Source organism: Lasiodiplodia theobromae, assembly GCF_012971845.1.
Source record: "Lasiodiplodia theobromae strain AM2As chromosome Unknown scaffold_9, whole genome shotgun sequence".
Lineage (NCBI taxonomy): Eukaryota > Fungi > Ascomycota > Dothideomycetes > Botryosphaeriales > Botryosphaeriaceae > Lasiodiplodia > Lasiodiplodia theobromae.
In genome coordinates this window covers 718,576-738,415 of record NW_023336585.1, presented here as the reverse complement: position 1 = coordinate 738,415, position 19,840 = coordinate 718,576, and the positions used below count along the sequence as shown (strand labels likewise).

Below are 19,840 nucleotides of genomic sequence, written 5' to 3'. Positions count from 1 at the left end.
CCTGCATGGCGAGAGCGCAGCCGCGTTATCTTTTCGTGAGAAGCCGAGAGCACGACCTTTGTCTCGATCTCGAACCGTGGTTGACATGGAGAGAACGCGAAGTCATTGACCCGGGATTTCTCAGCGAATGGACCGGGCCGTCGCGGAGTGCAGCTCAGCTGCGGTAAGCTCTCTCTGCTCTTAGTGGGCAAATTTCGTTAGCTTGCGTCTTGGTTAAGCGCCAGCTCGGCACTGCGCGACGCTGTAGGTCACTGTCTCCTGTCGTGCGTCGGCTTAGTGCAGCATCGGCTGGCAGCACAAGAACAACGCATGCCTGCGCACCAGGAAACACATGTGCGGCCCTCTCGAAACGGCAGACGGAGCCTGTCAGAGACCGCATCCATGGCGTGTTTCTCACAGCGTGATCAAATAAACACCAACCCTATTTCCGGTAACAGAAGAAAGATCGACGAGCAGTCATGGGATGCTCTCGGTAGCTCCGAACGACGGCTTGCGACGACGAGAAAAGAGCGCAGGTCCGTTTAAGCAGCAGAAGAAACAAGCCATCGCCACCCAACGGCGCCTGCGCCCCACCACTCTGCCACTCCTCCTCCTTTTTCCCTTCGCCACGGAACTTGTGGGGTAAACGTGGCGAAGCGAGGAAAAAGTACCGTGTTGACTGACAAAGCATCCCCTCCGTCTGACACAGGGTCAGGGTCCTTTCGGAGCTTGGGGGGCCTCGGTTCTGTGTAACCATGGCTGAGATGCACCTGGACAGGCCTTGCAGCCGCATGGCCAGCGAATTGTGACACAGAATTTCAGCCAGGCCAACCGAGCCCAGCCAACCAGGCACGCGGCCAACCTCGGTCGCCTCCCCCCCATGTCTCGTCTCTCCCCCTCCGTCTTGCCTCATTTGTACTTCCGCAGACCGCACGTTCATCCTCCACGTAGCCCCACTACAACTTGTAATGACGCCAACTGCCGGCGTGGATCCGCCAATGGCGTCTTTCGGCGGTGGCGCGTTGATTGCATATATGGGGAAACCATGAGTTGGGCTCCAATATGCACCAATCCTCCGTTGGACCCACCCACCAAGGTACCGTACATATACACGCTGCAATCAGCAAGGTACCGGGTACTTTCGGCGGCGACAGGCATATAAGTAACGCGGGGAACCCATTCTTTTGACTTTTCTTTGTTACCTGTTTTCTTTTTCCGGAAATGCAACATTACGAGCCTTGCATCTGCAAACTTTTGTTCTTATCACCTGCGTCTCTTCGTAATCGAGAATCGAGATAGTGGCGAAAGAGGGGGAATTCAGGGTCTTCGTGGCGGCCTACAATCCTGGGAATCCAGGTCATGCGGAAATACGCGGACGTTGCCCGCATTTTCGCATCGAGAAGATGACCACGGTAGGGAACAGGGTCGACAATCAGCATCGTCTGACATGGGTAAAGTCGTTGGGCTCTCCCATCTCACGGTGCAACGGTGAAGTGACATGGTGTCACCTGCTCGGGAATAAACATGCGGCTGTGTGCTCATGCAGCGGGATGTATGGCTTCTATTTCCGTTCAATGTGTTTTGGGCTTCATCATCCATCCTTGCACAGAGCAGATGATTCATATGGCGATATCTTTATTCCTTTTACTGTCAGGGGGTCGTTCACCAGATGCTGTGGATACCAGACTCAGGAGTTTGACAGTACCATTTAATCACTAATACCCTTCGCAACCAAGAATAGTTAACCGCATTTTCAATTTGCTTATATCAGATGTTCATTGCAACAAAGGCCCTTCTTGCATTTCCGACCAACCAGGCAGGGAAACGCTTAGTAATACAGCATAATCGATTGTTTGGCCTGGAGGGGAATAATCGTCTAGCTTCACCTTTGAAATAGCCGTAGGTAATAAATTCGGATCTCTAGAAGACTTTGCTTCTGGTCAAAAAAGGGGGGCGCAAAGGAAAAGAGAACTATCAGATACCGTGAGATGCTTTTGAGTGAGCGATGTGCCCTTGTATCCCCCCTTCGCCACCTCGTGTTCCGTTACTGTTGAGCTCACGGCTGGCCCCACACCATCCATCGTCCTCAATTGAGACATTGTGCTCCTTCTCTCTGCCTCTCCTATTCCGTCACGCAGACCTGTTAGGCCTGTTAGGCATGAACGCATGGGCTACACCCGATGCCAAGTGCAATCAATCAAGCATCCACCTCGAGGCGGTGGAACCCAGCCTCCTGTGTCTCTTGCAGGCGGCTCAAGCTTTGGCATGTTCTGGCTAACTGGATGTTTGACGCGCCAGAGATAAATTCAGAAATGATCATCGAACAAAACAATTTCGTTGGGCGCTTTCGCCGCAGAGACGCAGCTCCGGTGGCGCGGAGCCTCACAGTCGCACTACGTGCGTAAGAGTACGTGATGGCCTAAGCAAACAGCCCGGCCGTTCAGAGCCATGACTTTATCTCCCATCTGCCAAGCTGGTGTGGTCGGATCCGCGCTTGTCGGCCGATGGGACAACAGCTACAACAAAGAGCCATCTACTACGAAGATTTCGCACTCTTCAACGCAACTTCTTCGGTGGTGGACTTAAACGAAGATCTTTCAACTTCCTTGAAGAAGGGGGCACAAATTGTAAAACGTAATTTGCGCAGGTTTTACGCCGTGAATCGGTCTCGGCCTTAGCAATAGCCCGACGGCGCAACGCGAATGTAATGTGCTCCGGTCCTCGGCGGCAAAAAGTTGCTGGCTGCGGGTGCCCATCACATACTACACTAAGCGCACGGTCAGCATGTCTGGCTTTGTGGTCTTGCAGTGAAGATCTCAGGTCAAAGCGCTGGCGTAGTGCGGCCTCAGCAGTGATATTGAGCTGGATGCGTCTAGACCGGAAGGAAGAATTGCCTAATCGGAAGGTAGACAGGTCAGCTGCTGGACATGTTGCCACAGATGCTGTTAGGTATGTCTGCAGGAAATGAGATGAGATAACGACAGGACAGGTTCCCCTCTGACAACGATCCCGATACGTAATGGAATAGACAGCTCCAAACGAGTGCACACTGGCAAAGCCATCCGATAATGAGCGCCCCTCCAGTACTGAGTTATAGCATCATAGCCATTCCCTAATCCTTGGCCGGAAATGCCCGTTCCTACCGGCAACACAACATCACTCGTTTGTGTTCCCAGCCGCACCCTCAGAACTCCTACTAGACATTGACACCGCCGTATCTGAGACTATCGCTGGCTCTTCCACCTTGCTAGAGTCCTCCCTTCTTCCACATGCACCCCGAATTACTCCTTCGTCTCCCACCAGTGTCTCACCAGCAGCCAACAGTTGATCAAAACTCTTCATGGGCGCTTTCAACCGTGGATGGTTCGGGTCCGAGGCATCGAGGATTGCGAGCCGCTCACTTGCATCGATAGGAACAGGCACGGCATCGCAGCAGCCCTTCCAGGGGCCGATACCAAGTTCTTCGTTTACCAGACGCTGTAACTGTAGCGCTTCGTTGGCGGCCCACTCGAGACGAGCGTAGGTGTCGCGACGGAAGCGGTGTCGAAGGTAGAATACTAGCATCTCGAGGGTGTAGGAAAGGAGGATGATGATGGTGCTAAGGATGAGGGTGAACGCGAGCCAGAAGACCGAGAAATTGAAATGGGGGCGGGAGTAAACTTTCTGTTCGGAGGGGGAGCATAGAAAAGTTAGTGGGCTAAGATTGACATGGAAATTTGCTTGGGAGAGTGGTCGGATGCTTGCCTGTTTCTTGCAAAGGTTGTGCTGCTCCGTGCCGTTTGGTGGAAACAGATACCGCAGGGTTTAGGATCTGAAGGACCATTAGCTATTGAGACAGGCTGATTCTGGAGGTAAGCCATGGATATGTTATGCCAACTTTCAACTTCGAATTGCCACTAATCATCCGGAAGCGGCTCCTGGAATCCTGAGTTCAAAAAGGATCTGGCAAGCAAGGCCTGGTTCCGAAGTTCAGAAACAACCGAAGGCACGTCCACGATACCCATGAATATATTTACGATCCATTCCAGGACCTTTTATTTTTTCTGAATATCCCATAAGGCGTCCGCTTGGTTGAACACATCCATATGAGTGCGCTGAGTGGTGTGCAGCGCGTTTCTTCAGGAAGATTCGGGTTGCAGATCTGACGCTGCACTTTGCACGCAAGAGGGTATGCTGGCTCATCTCCGTAAATTCGTGGCAAGTCCTGTTCACTAGATCCCACAACCGACACCACTATTTCTATTTTACCCATCTCTCGGTGTGCTGAATACCATGGATCACTCAAATTGGAATTAAATTTCACTCTGTTGGCGGATAAGAAGAGAATCTGAAGGTCGGCATCGGAACTCGCTAATTCTGGAATCGGCTCGAATGTTGAACCAAGGTCTAATGTGCCGTTGCGGACATTGCTAAATTCCGTCCTGGAGCAGAGTCAAAAACAAAAAAAAAAAGCCTTGTACCGACAAGATGCAAGATTCACTGACCAAATGGTGTAATCCTCACTTCCAGGCTCTACATCATGGAATTCCTTTACTGAAACCTCAGGATACAGGTAGGTTGCGCCTTGTCGTAAAGGGTCTCGCCTGAATTGTTCAGAATATGTGGGCCCATACGAGTAGTAAGTAAAGTTGAGTTCCGAGTCGTTTCGCGGGGCCGATCTCTTGAATCCTTCGGTCTGCAGTGGAGCGCAACTGGTAACCATCCGAAATAGAACTCCGTTTTCAGCCGGTGCATTGACACCGAGGTCATGATGGCTGTCGATAAAGCCGGTATCCAAGACGATATTACCATGTTTGAGTTTGCATACCTTTTCTTGGAACGGGCAGGACGCATTTCGATTTATCGTTGTGGGCAGCCTTAATTTGACGTATTGCAGACAGTTGTCATCCTCCGTATTTCTTGCATAGCATTGTGAAGCATAACTCGATGCTAATACCAGTAGAGAAGACTGAATTGGAAAAAAGTATCGAAGCATGTCCAGGTAATCATAGCCGGCTATGTCGTTAAAGCCGCAGATTCGACTAGATATAAGCACCTCGTGGCCCATAGCTGTCGGTATCTTCGAAGAGAACGTGCTGGCCGCTCCAGACGCACCTAGAAGCAGGAGAGTGAATAGGAATAGCGGCATAAATCGTTTGTAATAGTTGTGTGCTTTCCTGGAACTCCAAGCCCAGATTATCCGTGTCAAGTTCCATAGGCCGGACGTTCCATTCGCAGAATTGCGCAATATCAGCTGACGTTGGTGGTGAAGAGCATCTTGGGTAGTCTCGATAGAATAGATGTGGTGTAGGATGAAGCATGTGATCCTCCAAAGGCCAGTTCCAGCAAGGCTCGCAAAGAGAGCTAAGAAAGCGATCAAAAGGGCACCGTTGCGGGTTGTCAGCGTGATTGTCGCACCAAAAATGCGGCCCCGCGTCCAATTGATCCAAAAGCTAGTGTAAATCCCGTTATGACCAACATCGTGTGCGAGGTTGGAATTGTTCATCTTGTCAAATATGACAGACGGGCCCGTAAAAGGGTGGATTGATTGTGTATGGCAAGACTGTTGTGAATTGCGAATGTGCCCGTGTAGCTTACGCTGTCAAAGATTCTTTATATACTTACGCTCAAAGCGCGAACTGCACGGAAATTCAGTTGTACGAGATGGCTCATGTATTGCATTCATGGATCAATGAATCCAAGACCTAATCTAGAATGTTGCCTAAATGCTCTAGTTTCTTAAAGCTTAGACAAGTCGGCTGTTTTCTGGAGCGCAGTGTTACTAAACTTAGGTCAAGAGCCCCAAAGCTTTGCAATGGAGTTTCACAAGGCCTAGTGAGGCAGATTTGGATGCTACTGCATCATCTTTCACTTGCCGCTAGATTCCAGTTTGGCATTTTATGGATTAAAAAGGTAATGTGCGGCGGTTTCTTCACGCGCGTTGCCCAACTTGGCGTTGGCGATCGCGTAACTCCATCCCCGAAAGCCCCAACCCGGCTGGGCTTCCTGTTCCGCCGAAGACTGTAGGAGCTCTTCGGGATCCTTCGGTGCCCCTTCCAGTTCCGGGGTTCTATTGGTCCTGGTGGCAGGTTTCGACACCGTCGCCTGTACGGGCCCCTTCGTCGGATCGCCTTTTCCGCGAGCTCCCTTCGGGTGGGCTTTCCGGATGTGGTCATGCATTTTGTTCCTTGAGGGCCACACTAGGCTGCATATTTGGCATCGGTGCTCCCCTCGGGCACTTATTCCTTCGGGGATCCCGACATTCGCCCTCAACGTGATGGGAGGAGGCCGAAGGTCGGCCCGGCAATCGGACACGATCAGACTTTTCGGTATTGGGCTCGCGAAGCCGGCGAAAGAGGACTCGCTACTCTCCGTGCTTGGGCTTCGGATGGTTTCGCTCTTTATACTCGGGCTCAAGCACAATGCCTTCTAAAGACATTCATGACGGTCCAAGCTGAAAGGGGTATATTCAAACCAACATCATCAGTTATCTAGTCTTTCAAAGTCCTTGATCTGTTTTATCAAGTAATAGGCTGCGGTGGCAGAGTTGCATTAAAATAGCCTCCGTGTTCCATTCAAAAATAGCCTCATTCTCTTCAGCCCAGATATATCCCTGTTCGTTGACCAATAAACGCTCGCTTTCCCCATGCCCATCTGCATGCTGGTTGATATTGGCCTAGAATATGATCATGCGGAGGCCGCCCCGTGATGGCTCGTTGCATGGTGAAACTCAACTCAACTTAAATCTGTGGATGGTGGGCTCTGTGTCACTAGCCACAAGTCAGCTGCGCCTGCGGTGTGAGACAAAAAGTTCCGACAGTGATACGACGTACTGAAGATACAGCCCCCTCTCGCAGCCGATGGCTAGCGCGAAGAACAGCAGGGCTTTAGATCGTAGCATAACTATGCCCCAGCTCTGCGTTTGAAAAATAGCATATGTAGGTAGTTGAAACCATTGTTCGGATGAGACTCCGAGAGTGTGGAGTTAAAATTCTACATACACGTCCGGACAATAGCTTCAGCTACCCATGGCATGAGCAAAAAACAAATCCACGCTAGCCATCGGTCACAAGAGGGGACTGTAGTAACCACTGCACCACTATACTCCGCCACTGTAAATGAGGAAGTCACTATTACGGAAAGGGCGATTTTCAGCCTCAGACGTCCTAGCGAACCTTGAAAGCAAAGTTATTTGTTGTGTTTGTTATATAAACCATGGAGCTACCATATCATTCGATGTCTAAGTCGCTCTCACGTTCAGAGTGGTTGACCGTCTCTTGGAGAATTCGGCTTCCTCAACTGTACTGCGCATAAGAGTTACGGTAAGCGAAGGATATGCTGACATCATGTTATGCAACAACGGTTGTGATGAGCTTTCCCAAGGCCTCAAACAAGGAAAAGCTGAACAGGAGGGACTTCTCTCGATCGATAGCGTACTCCTTAGATATAAAGGTCATCTGGATAGCCTTGGCCAGGAAGGAAGTAAACTCCGTCGCGACAGGAAAATCTTGGCAACCATCAATAGTGCCAAGAACCTTCAACAATTCCGGATGCCTCGGTCGGTATGGAAGAACAGTCACTGGTCTCCAGAAAGTCAAGATATCCAAATCAATATTGCTTCTTGCACACAGGCACGCCCGCATGATGAGAAACGTATAATTCATTGCATCATGATAATCGTAAGTCATGAATCATCTGCGAAGAAAGCGCTGCAAAAGTCCCTCCCGGCCCTTTTGCCATACGGCGAGGGCCAAATCAAGAACGAAACGCCATCAATCTACCCATTCAAGGAAGGGGATTCGTAAGACCAGCTCGTGAAGAGAATCAAAGCGCGAAAGGATGTTCGAAAAAAAAAGCAAAAAAGAAAAAAAAAAGACAAAGCACTGCCCTCATATCCTGGCGGGAAGCGCCATCCAAGCCACAGAGTAGTTGAGGTCATGAAGCAGAGCGCCGTGGAAATGCAGTCTTTTTTGTTCATCGTCCGTGCTGGCGCTGAAGAGGAGGTCGTAGCGCAGAGCAATTTTTAGAGGTCCGAGTACAGACTCGCAAAAGAAGCACAAACCAGGCAACATGGTGGCACAGGGGTGTTGTTAAAAGCAGAATGAAGCCGCCGGTAGAGGTCAAATGTACGCCAAGACAGGTGATAGAGGGTGTGCTGGACGAAAAGATCAGGGAAAGACAAACGGGACATCCGCTGACCGGGCATAGAGTCTGGTCAGTTAACTCCGCATGAGGAACATGGCTACGAATAGCGCGCGGACGGATACAGATGTTGCTGCCTTGGTCACGTGTCACTCGGCGTGGGATGTTTGGGACCGAAGTGCTCGGCAGGAACCAATAGCCCCGTGGACGTGAGATTGACGTTATCCCGTCGATCCAATGGGTTTTCGCCCTTCACCGGATGGACCGGTTGTGCGCAGGAGCTCTTTCAGGCTTTTCTCTGCTGCTGTACCAGCATCCGGCCTACGGGGAACAGTTGGGGCAGCGTGATCAGTGAGACGAGTCCCCTCATTAGACCATGGAAGCCATGTCGGGAGAGAGGTGGAACGCGGACGAGGTAGATGATGCGTTGTTGCGTTACCGTTAAGACTTGAAGACGCCCTCGTACCTACAGGCTCTTCGGAAGTGGCAAGGGATACACGCGGAGACGCAGCTCGAGCGGCGGGGCCAGAGGACAGGGTAATGGACGGGTGAGTGGAGTCGGACACCATCCAATGGGCGGCATGGTGGAATCCAGTAGGTGATGGGGGCTCATGATAGTCATCGGCATCGGCATGGCCATCGTTGGAGCCGAAAAGGGCAGCGAGTCCCTTGCGAGCGTGACTGTCTCCGGATACAATGCTCTTCAAACTACCGTAAGCCGAGTTCTTCCTGCCGCGCGAGCTGTGGCCGGCAGCGGACGAGACGGAAGCGCGTGAGGCAGTCCTGCTGCCGACCAAGCGCTCACTGCTGCTGCTGGCCTCGGGCACGGCCGACAGCGCGGTGTCTCTCACAACGCTCCACCAGCGCTGGCGCTGCTGGGGATCAATTGGTATTGCGGGGTCGAGGACCTCGTGGGGCGGCCGGTGGGCGGCATACTCATCGGCCAGGCTGAGCTTGCTCCGGGCGCAGATGGCGGCAATGGCATCAATTGCACCGGAGATCTCGGGCTCGACAGCATGCAGAATTCCATCGAACGAGAAGTCGGCCGCGGGCGGCAGTGACACAGGACGCTGAGGCATTTGCGACGAGGAGGACTCGCCGCGACGGTGCGATGAGCCTCGTCGAGATGAGGAGGTACCGCCGGAGTAAGTCCTAACGATGACGGGACGCGAGGAGACGGACGTCTCGGTAGTGGTGGACTTGGGCTTGCCGCGAAGCGAGGCGCGCCAGGACGCGGCGCCGCTATAGAGTTGGCGGAGGCCGGGGAAGCGCTGCGACGAGGGGTCGGTAGACGACGAGGGCTCTTGCGAGACGGCGGTGGTGGATGAGGACGGCGACGGGCCCCAGAGGCCAGCGGGGAGCGGCAGGGCCTGGAGGCGGGCATCGGTGTTTCGAGGACGAGTAGACTGGTCGCTCATGTCGGCTTGGGCGGCGGCGGGCGTCGGCGGCGAGGTCGCGTTGCGGAGCTGGGCGCGGGCTGGCGAGTCAGCGCGGGCCATGGTTGCGCGGTCGTCTCACGGCTCGCTCAGTCCAGTGACTTGCAGCCCATGCGCTGTCATCGCGTGCGGCTCGCAGCTGGTTGGGCGGCGAGCTGCGGCGATGCGTTGTCGGAGGAGCAGACGCGGGGGAGCCGCAGCCGGCCACTCCAAGCGCGCCCCAGCGTGATCCGCTGCGCGCCGTGCAGCCAGAACTCGCGCCGTTAGAGCAACCTCCCACGCCCCCGGCCATTGGCCCGCCTTGCGATCGGCGTTCTGGTGTTGACCGGCAAACGCGACACGGCGCTGATGTTGTGCGCCACCTCCGACATGGCTTTGACGCTGACAGCCCACGCCCGCATTGCATTAGCATGCAGCTGCCTAGCCGGCTCCGGCGTAGCTGCGCTTATCTATCTACATGACTTTGAGAGGAAGAAGCTGAAGAGTCGTCGCCCAAACGCCGTTGCCGCACTTCAAGGTATCGCATAGCTTGCACCTTCTTTTTACCCGTTGCCCCTCCCGAACGCCCCAGCCCAGCAGTCTTTGCTCATAGCGACACGTCCGTCTCCAGAATCTGAGCAATCAGCCGTGGGCGCCCCAGCTCCAGCACCTTAGTCCCCACCACCGTCCCAAGCTTGTCCACCAGCTTTTCTTTTGTTGCCTCGTCCGATGCCACCCCATTGGCCAATGGCGCTGCCCCGCGCTCCATCGACTGCAGCCCGCGCAGGATCACCGCCACTACCATGTCCGCCTCGGTCCTAGTCGCCTCATCCGCCAGCCGCTCCTTCAGCACCGCGTCAAACAGCTTGAGGTTCGGGAGGATTAGGAACTTGACTCCGTCCGGGCCCATGATGCCCTGCAGTCCCAGGATCGAGCCGTAGTGCGTTCCGCACGGTTTCTTATCGTCCAGGAAGTTCTTGCACAGTGTGCCCGCCAGCCGCTTCTTCAGCGTCTGCGACGAGTTGCCATAGCGCTTTGCAATCTCGATGATGATGGTGCCCGCAAGGTCGCGCAGGTCGAAGTGTGCCAGCGGGTTTCCCTCGGCGCCCGTGCCTAACCGCTTGCCCATCAGGCATGTCAGCACCGGCGCCACCAGCCCGGTGATGTAGGCGTCCATGTACAGGCTGGGGTTGGTGAGCAGCGCCGACGTCATGTGCATCATCTGCGTGAGGATGAACAGGTCCTTCATGTTGTGTGTCACCTTCTCCGCTATGTATTGCACAAAATACGGCACCAGCTGGTGCAGTCCGGGGTCCGTTCGCAGGCTGCCCAATGCCTGCGCTCGCCACTCTTCGTTGTCGGCATCGCCGAGCGCGCTGACGATGCGGTCAAAATACAGCTGCAGCTCCTTGGAGATAACGTGTTTGACCAGAGGCTTGATTGCCACATTGTCGTAGCCATTGACCGCAGCGAGGTGTGGATTCGCGCCTGGTCCCTTGGGCAGCAGGTCTTGGTGCCGCGAGTCGGCCGAGGTGGGATTCTGGGCGATGGCAGGCTGAACGCCCTCGAGAGCGAGCCAGTGTGCTGCAGACTGTCAGCGCGGGGTCTTGCGGGCGGCGTGCGGCCTCCCAATGCTCACCTGTAAAGGAGATTTCGCGCGGCACTTTGGGCAGCGGGGCGTTGATGAGCTTCTCGAAGTCGACTTCCTCGTCCTCGACGTAGAATAGCGGCTGGCCGGGGCCCATGGACGCCTCGCCAAAACGCAGCGGGCGTGTCGACTCGTAGCCGTACAGCGGTTCAACGTCCAGCGCACGCAATGCCTGGGAGACATCCTGCGTGCTGAGAGTGGTCCGCTTAGAATGGCGCATGAACTTCAGCGCTTCCTCCAGCACCTGGCCTATCCTGAACTCGACGTCGCGAGCTAGATCCTCGGCCACGTCATCGCCGAGCGACGCGATGCCAACCGATTCAGCGACATCTTTGATGTTGTCCGGATTCCAGACCGACATGGTGTGCGGGTCCGCGAGGAGGGTGAGCGACGGCGCAAGGTGTGGAGCGGGCAGGTATTGGAGGCGTCAGGGTGTTGATATGGACTGAAAGGCCTTCGCAACGGGCGGACTAGCGGCGCATGTCGGTTCGTCTTTTTGGCAGAGGGAAGGATTAAAGGCGCGTGGTGGAAGGAGTAAATGTGCGGTCGCGTGAATGCCAAAGCTGAGGGCGATGGAAGACGTGACGGGCGTTTCCTGCCAAGCTCGCTGCAGCTTCCGCCTGCGGCCCGAGCTCCCCGACCGGGGCATACCCTCACCTTTCATCAACTTCACTTCACTTTACCGCTCACCTACAATCAGAGAATATTGTTATGGTAATTACTCCCACGCGACAGCCCATGATAAGAACCAACTTTGCACCTTGTTTTCGCACATTTATATGCGCTCCTATTACTTGCAACAAACTCTAGACATTCGATGAATCAGCCAGCTCTCTTCTCGCTGTGTCTTGAAGTTCAGCGGGCTGCCCATCACTGGTGTCGAGCTCGTGTCTCATGACCTCATTTCCTAACTCCCGCGGATGCTGGTTATTGCCTAGAGCTGGACTTCCCCCTTCTTTACTCATAAGGCTCACAGCCGAAGACTGCTGTTGCTTTTGGAGCTTGTACTTGCGCAGGCAGAAGAATGCCACCCCTCCGGCGATCAGTGCTGTTCCAGCAACAGCGCCTACTACGGCGCCAGCAATGACGCCGCCGGGAGTCGAGCTGGACGACTGCGATGACGTTTCTGCTGGACTACTGCTGTTGCTCACTGGGCCACTGTCACCCGTGACGGCAGCCTGGGCAAAGAGGTTGGTCGGTGCGGACGGAACAATGGAATGTGTACTAAATATGCTTTCGAGAGCAGTGTTAGAGCCCCATCCACCGCTGGGAGCAGTCGCCGTGGCGCTCCCGGAAGGTCTGAAGAGAATTGTTAGTGAATCATTAAGTGAAAGAAAAGGGAAAAGCTACCCTCCACCTATCACATTGTATATCTGTGGGTTGACCCGATATGGGCTGGTGTTGTCAGGGTCGTAGCTGGAAAGCCAAGCGTAGCTGGTGAGATTTAGAAGCCGGATCGGTGAGTAAATCGAATTGCAATTTCCCTTGTCATTTATGGAGGCCGCGTTGTTCTTTATCCAGCCGCCTATAACGAAGCCACTGTCCTCCCTCCATTTCAAACCGCGGTGGCGGAGGCGGCCGAGGCCTTCCCCCATATTTTCCCTTTCAATGTTGCCGGTATCGACTATCTTAATCCACGTGAAGGATGGGAGGCTGAGGACATCTAACCCCCAATGGCGTCTTAGCTTATTATGGCAACTCTACAGGTAAGATTATTCTCCTTACATATATCCTCGTATGACTTGCCGGCGAGTAAGCTCCAGCCGCCGTAGACGGTTATGGTGTACGAGCTGCCGTCTGGAGCCGGGGTCATCCAATAGCTGAATATTCCTCTATCATGGGGCGCATTTCCACTGGTGTCCACTGTGTACCATTGCCTGGAGGCGATGTCGTAAACGTCGACGGATGACATGGGAGCATCGTCCCATGGGAACCTATCGCCGTACTCGGATCCCTTTTCAGCCACCTATTTGGAAGAACGTTAGCCCGAGCCTGCCCTCAATTCAGCAAGAGCTGCATACGTTATATCCACCAATGCTGATTAAAACACCCTGCTCTCCGACAGGAATAAAGACCAGCTGGCCTTCACTTCTCAGCGGCCCTGGCGATTTGGATTCACTGTACAAAAAGGATGTGTCGTTTTCCCATGTTAAAGCGGTAGGATTGCTGGAATTGAACCGAATGATTCCTGGTGTGTCACCCTCCTTGCCTCCTGAGAAAAAAGACAAGCCGGCGCCGGGAATGCTCGCATATAGCGCAGTTTCTCGACTTCCATGCTGATAATTCCCCCCCTTCACGGCAACTTCCCGCCACAGGCTGTCCAGGACATTATATGCCCAAAGGAGGTTGGTCGCGCCCTCGTCAGGACTTGCGAGACCTGCATATAGATACAAGGTTGTGTTGTCGTAGAAGAAAGCTCCTGATGCGGAGTCCCAGGGTACATCAGGCGGCAAATCGCTCGAGTAAAGCTGGTCTGTTAGGAGACCAGTGACGGAAAAGCTCTCATTCAGTCTTAGTGTGAAGAGATTCGGCTTGGGTGCTCTAGTGGCGTCTCCGATGAAGTTGTAGTTGCCGTTCATGAAGAATATCTGATCGCCGACAATGGCAGCTAGCATGCCACTCTCAGCATAGGGACTTGATACGATCGAATGGTACATACCTCGCTGGTTAGTCATGCTGCACAAGCTCTTCCCAGTTGCTTTCCATGGCCGGAACCGCTCATCAGCTCGTGACTCTATGTCTGCAGCGCGGGCTGTGGCGCTCGCTAAGAGCGTGACGACCAGCAGCCAGCTTTTCCGTACACAAGAACCGAACATAGTCGAGAGGTAACGGAAGAAGGCTGGGAGTTTCGTGCGTAGGGCGAGATTGTGACGTCTTATACGTATTTACTGGCCCCCACTGGCGCAACAGTTTCATCAACCAGCAACGAATCGCAGCCACCTGCTCCCCTTTGTTCGTGCAGCCCACCCGATAAGTTTGTGGGCCTGATTACGGTGTCATGTTGTGGGACACGGCTTTTCGATAATTAATTGGTTAGGTAAGTAGCACAGACAAGCTTTGCACTACACATAGTTCCGAGCAGAGCCGCACTCAGCAAGACATTAAGGCAATATGGCAGGACCCTCCAAATATCCACGGTGTTATCATACATTGTCTTCAAGATGCAGCCGTGCCGTGTCTTGAATTTTTGCGCGAGTCATCGGGAGACGGCCCAACGCCATAGCTGAGCGCCTCGAACAGGTACTGTCAATAAATCTCGACCAATGTCATGTTCAACATATCCGTACTAGCAGCGATGAGATCCCTTCTACTATACAGTGACTTGCAACCACATGCCTTAATGGAAACGGATGATTATCACTCTTGATTGGCTGAAGAATGAGCTTACAGCCGGAAGGAACTCCGCCACTCCCGTAGCGGAAGCTATTGGCCAACGCATCAGCTTATAGGGTTCGATGATGATACAGGGATCGTGTTTATTCTTAAAGATGGTACTTGGTTTTGTTTGCTTCCCCACTGCGTTTTCCTTTATGCGTATGGAGGAAATCTCGGCCGAGAGAAGTAATGACGCACTTGTGTGACTCATTGATTTTTCCGGTACTTAGTGCGTCCCGAATGCAACAATACCCCCGCAATTCCATCTCAGATCCTATCGACAGAACTTCACTCGTTACCATGACGTCTAAGTCCAAGATCCAACTGCTTCCATGGGATCCCGAGTCTCCAGACCATATTCAGAGGCTTGTCGAGCAGAGATTGCAGTGTGGATGGCATGCGGAGAAAGTTGACTCGCAATGGCGAGATGAGCAAAGGGCTGGTGCCAAATGCACTTACTGGATCGTACGTTGTCCATACAGACGAATTCCTCCATCGACCATTTCAATTTGAGACCGCCTAACGGATGCTCGGGTAGTGCTTTTCACCGGAAGATCCTGAATCACATGAAAAGCTCCGTCTTCATCAAACTACATACCCAAAGGTTTGGGATCAGCCATCCATGATAGTCCGTAAGATGTCTCTAACTCCTTAGTAGGAGAAAGACGCCTTGAAAGATACTGCGAGTGCAATTCGAGGCGTTCCCCGAAAGCCTTCCATGGCTGTAATCCACCCCATCGGTCACATCTCTATAGACACTGGAAATCCTGCGGCGAAGCACCTCGATTTGGATTTGCCGGATAACGGAGTCTACTGGATCAAGACCTTCTACGTATCTCACGTACTTCAGAGCAAAGGAGTTGGAAGGGCAGCGATGGACATGATCGAAACAATGGCAGTTAAAGAGCCACTTTTTGCCAAAACCCTCGCTTTGGACACGATGCACAAAGATGACCAAATCAAACCAGAGTTCTTTTTGGAGAACGGACAGGAGCCGCGAAAGGTTTGTCTTCCAATGACTGGCAGTGGTGTAAAGAATCTGCACTAACACTTCTTAACAGATGACTAATCACGAATGGTATGCGCGGAGGGGGTATCGTGATATAAAAGTGGTGCAAAACTTCTATACAGCGCCAGATAGCAATGGCAAAGTATGGGACATAAAGACGATTTTCATGAGGAGGGACATAAGCTAAGATGGTGTTTCGGGAATATCGGACTAGATTAGAGAGTCTTCCTGCCCAAAATTGTATGCAACATATGAAAGACCAATATTCGACTCTCGTTCTACCCCGGCTGAGACTCGAGCGCGTGATTTGGCATCAGCGGATCCAGGCAAGCGATGTGCTGCACTCCCCGACTTACATAACGAGCTGAGCCCGGCCACCAACTGAGCGATATCGTTCCCGTCTCACGAGGCGCGGAAAGGAGCCAACGCAGATGATGCCTTGCGCGGAAACAGTGATCATTCGGTTGTACAGGGAGGATCACACCGCGCTGATGGGCTTATGTAGAAGAAAATCTCACGCGATGTTCAATTGATGTTACCATTGGCTTGCTGACAGAATCCTAAAGTAAGCGAAGAGATGAACAGCTGATGCCCAGGCACCCAATGCGGCTCCATTGCGCTTTTGTGATACCCACACAATAAAGAGGGAAATAAGCGCATGTGATGAGGCGCATCGCTGTATGCATAGGTAAACAAGATATATAGAAGCCACAAGAGCTCTAAAGTCTCGAATAACCAGTCGCTCCAACTTCGCAGGATCATATTCCAAGCAACTCTTACGAAACTTCCATGGAAACTCACGAGTATCGGCCTTCCTTCCTGGAAAGCTTGCTTGTCAAGACATTTCGGCTTGTGAACAAGGTTGTGTCTTGGCACAAGCTTCCGGGGATAATTGGTACCTTAAATATTGGCGCCCTACGAGTCGAATTGCGCCAGCACAACCTTCATGACGGTTACGCATCCGCTACCGCTCAGGGAAATCCACAGGATACGCCACTAACTGACGAGAGATTCCTGCATGCACGCAACTCGGATGGGAACTTCAACTCCCTGGACCAGCCACGCATGGGAAGCAGGTGTATGCGCTTTGGGAGAAACTTTCCTCGGAAGGTCACGGAGAAGCCGAGTGAGAATGAACTATGGACGCCTAATCCAAGACTTCTCAGCGAGCGTATCATGGCCAGACAGCCTGGGGGCTTCAAACCTGCCACTTCCTTGAACTTACTCGCCGCTGCATGGATCCAGTTTCAAACTCATGACTGGTTCTTCCACGAAACGGTATGTTTGATGGCATTTTACGGTCGTCACCTCATGCGCCGTACTACTTTCGGTGTCATTTACATTTGCTAACTACCATCCGCCAGAGCGATGACTCTTTCGACATTCCTCTTCCCCCAGGGGATGACTGGCAGGGTGGAAGTATGAAGCTGCCTCGGACCAAACCAGATGATATCCTTGACACCTCCGACATCAGGTGTCCTGGGTACAAAAATACCCTGACAGCATGGTGGGATGCGTCGCAGATCTACGGTCCGACAGAAGAAGCAACGAGAAAATTGCGTGGGGAAACTCCAGACGGAAAATTGACACTGGTTCCCATCGAGGGTGGGGCGGGGTTCGTGCTGCCTCGCGACAAGTTTGGCGACGTCGAGACCGGCTTCTCAAACAACTGGTGGACTGGGATTGAGATGTTGCACACTTTGTTTGCGATGGAACACAACGCCATCTGCGACAAATTGAGGAAATCATACCCCGATTGGACAGGGTGAGTCTGCGGCAAAAAATCATGAGAGCTGTTGTCTGACTTTTATTGCAGAGATCAAATCTTCGACAAGGCTCGGTTAGTCAACTCCGCGTTGATGGCGAAGATTCACACTATCGAGTGGACCCCAGCGATTCTGGCGCACCCTGCTCTTCGAATTAGTATGAACGCGAATTGGTGGGGTCTTGCGGGAGAGACCTTGAACAAGCTTGTTGGTCGAATCGCCAAAAACGAAGCCATCAGTGGTATTCCTGGATCGACTGTTGACCACTTTGGTGCGCCGTACTCCCTGACAGAAGAGTTCGTGTCTGTCTACAGGATGCACTCTCTCATACCCGGTACGTCATTCTTTGAAGCTTTGTGTCGTCATTTTGCTAAGTTTGAGCTGTAGATCAAATTGCGTTCTTCAATTCCGGCAGCGGCGAGCATCAAGAGAGCGTCCCAACAGAAGATTTGACGTTTACACATGCTCGAAGGCCCTTCGAGGATGGTCTATCTTTTGCGGATGCCTTCTACTCATTCGGCATAAATTATCCGGGAGCCATCACCAACAAAAACTATCCCAATTTCCTACGAGACCTTACCACCCCCGACGGTTTGCACCGCGACATGGGAACTGTCGACATTCTCCGGGACCGTGAGCGCGGTGTTCCCCGCTACAATCAGTTCCGACGACTTCTCCGTATGTCCGTCCCGAAAACCTTTGAGGAGCTTACAGGAGGCGATAAGGTCTTGGCAGCGGAGCTGTCCGAGCTATACAATGGTGATATCGAGCTGGTAGATTGCTTGGTGGGCTCGCAATGTGAGCCTCTGCCGGAGGGCTTTGGCTTCAGCGATACTGCCTTCCGCATCTTCATTCTAATGGCCAGCAGGAGGCTGAATAGTGACCGTTTCATTGCTGGCCAGTGGAACGAAGACACTTACACAAAGGAAGGCCTACACTGGGTTCAATATACGGACATGAAAGATGTGATCGGACGGCATTTCCCTGGACTGCGGGATGTTTTGAAGAAGAGTAAGAATGTATTTGCTCCGTGGGAGAAGCTGTCTGAGTCGAACAACTACACTGGCGTGGAGACAAACGAGCCAAGGAAATAGATCAGTTCTTGCAAGGGGGATTATGGAGGTTGCTCTTTTGCTACTTTTCCATCAAAATACATATCTGATGGGCACCTCGGACGTATGTACAACACAGCGTTGGAAAATGCCTATTTTCATATTGGAATTTTTTCTTCCCACCTCTCTTTTACTTCTTTTCATTCGGAGAATCCCATGATGTCTAGCATTTTCTTCTCTTGCTCAGGCCAACCGACAATGTCATTGTTGAGGAATTCATGCATTGCCTTACCTGCGTTCCAGCCTTCCGGATCGTCTTCGAGATCCAGCACACGGTGGGGACCAATGCAAAAAGCGCGGCCTTGTGGAAATCAATCAGCAACAAGTCGTTTTGTTGTTTAGAAAGTCTGAAAAATAAAAAAAAGACTTTACCATTCACGTTCTTGTCCGATGCGCAACGCAACGCTGACATGACAGCCTGATCCACACGGCCCTCTGGTGCTCCGACAGCGCGGAACATCTTCATCCACTCAACAGTCATGCTGGTAGGAATGATCCACGGCGCCATCAAGTTAACCCGGTGTCCACGGCTGGCGAAGATTGGTCGGATGCTCCTGAACAAACCCCTTGCGCCATATTTCGATGAAGTATACGCCGACATCAATGGGATGTCGAAGTATGCAGCTAGGCTCGCAATTAAGAGGAGAGATTTGGGCTCGGATGAGGCGGACTTCTGCGTAAACTCAAAGTAGAGTTGAGCGAGCTTAGCCGTAAAGGATAGCCCGATGGAGTTGGTTTCCCAAGCTATGGTCGGGGGTTCTGGCGGGGTCTCGTCTAGCGAGGTGATGCCCGGCTCGTCGGGTGCGACAAAGGTCTCGCTGAATGTGCCGGCGCCCGCAACAACTATGTCTAGCGTCTCATCGGGGTGGAACTTGACAGCCGCCTTGAAGGCTTCCACCTGTGATTGCCACGATCGGACGTCTGCCTTGATGAATTGGACCCTGAATTTTGCGTCTCATCAGACCGAATTGCTCTGTATTCTAGACCAGCGCACTTGAATCAGCATACTTTAGTTCGCGAGCCCGGAGGCTTTCAGCGTGCTGCTTGCCGGCCTCTTCATTGATGTCGACCAACGTAACGTAGGCGCTGACGAGAGGAAGATTTGTCCAGTTATATTAGCTTTCTGCTGGAAGGTGCGATCTCGATTAGATTTTTTAGCCATACCCTTTCTCTGCAAAGGAAGTCCCAATGGCGAGACTGATTCCTGAAGCACCGCCAGTAATGAGGACGTTCTTTCCCTGCAAATTATCGGCAGGCAGAAGCTTATTCGCCTCTTCGTGGCTGAGAGCGCGTGATAGAGGAATAGGCGCCATCACGTGTTTTCAAAATTGAGTGATGCGAATTGCAGCAGTGTCCTGTCTCTTCTAACAACGAAAGCTGCATCATTTATCATGCTCGGTGGGGCAAGTGAAGTT

The 19,840-nt window shown here is 52.7% G+C and overlaps 5 protein-coding genes across 5 annotated transcripts; 1 reads left to right on the top strand and 4 right to left on the bottom strand.

The window, feature by feature from the left end:
* Positions 1–8,352: 8,352 nt before the first annotated feature.
* Positions 8,353–9,599, bottom strand: LTHEOB_3633 (uncharacterized protein; the record flags this gene model as incomplete). Its single annotated transcript, XM_035512578.1, has 2 exons — positions 8,353–8,421; positions 8,571–9,599. 2 exons carry the CDS (start codon positions 9,597–9,599, stop codon positions 8,353–8,355), a joined length of 1,098 nt encoding a protein of 365 aa, XP_035362721.1.
* A 523-nt stretch (positions 9,600–10,122) lies between these two features.
* Positions 10,123–11,524, bottom strand: LTHEOB_3632 (Transcription initiation factor TFIID; the record flags this gene model as incomplete). Its single annotated transcript, XM_035512577.1, has 2 exons — positions 10,123–11,099; positions 11,155–11,524. 2 exons carry the CDS (start codon positions 11,522–11,524, stop codon positions 10,123–10,125), a joined length of 1,347 nt encoding a protein of 448 aa, XP_035362720.1.
* A 445-nt stretch (positions 11,525–11,969) lies between these two features.
* Positions 11,970–13,838, bottom strand: LTHEOB_3631 (Kelch repeat protein; the record flags this gene model as incomplete). The annotated part of the gene is made up of 5 exons (XM_035512576.1): positions 11,970–12,462; positions 12,514–12,826; positions 12,889–13,129; positions 13,185–13,771; positions 13,823–13,838. The coding sequence occupies 5 exons, from the start codon at positions 13,836–13,838 to the stop codon at positions 11,970–11,972; spliced, it is 1,650 nt and encodes a 549-aa protein (XP_035362719.1).
* A 2,774-nt stretch (positions 13,839–16,612) lies between these two features.
* Positions 16,613–18,407, top strand: LTHEOB_3630 (Peroxidase family protein; the record flags this gene model as incomplete). The annotated part of the gene is made up of 4 exons (XM_035512575.1): positions 16,613–16,825; positions 16,912–17,312; positions 17,364–17,647; positions 17,701–18,407. 4 exons carry the CDS (start codon positions 16,613–16,615, stop codon positions 18,405–18,407), a joined length of 1,605 nt encoding a protein of 534 aa, XP_035362718.1.
* Positions 18,408–18,565: 158 nt separating this feature from the next.
* Positions 18,566–19,738, bottom strand: LTHEOB_3629 (Aflh adha short chain alcohol dehydrogenase protein; the record flags this gene model as incomplete). Its single annotated transcript, XM_035512573.1, has 4 exons — positions 18,566–18,726; positions 18,798–19,366; positions 19,434–19,511; positions 19,590–19,738. The coding sequence occupies 4 exons, from the start codon at positions 19,736–19,738 to the stop codon at positions 18,566–18,568; spliced, it is 957 nt and encodes a 318-aa protein (XP_035362717.1).
* Between the last annotated feature and the right edge of the window lie 102 nt (positions 19,739–19,840).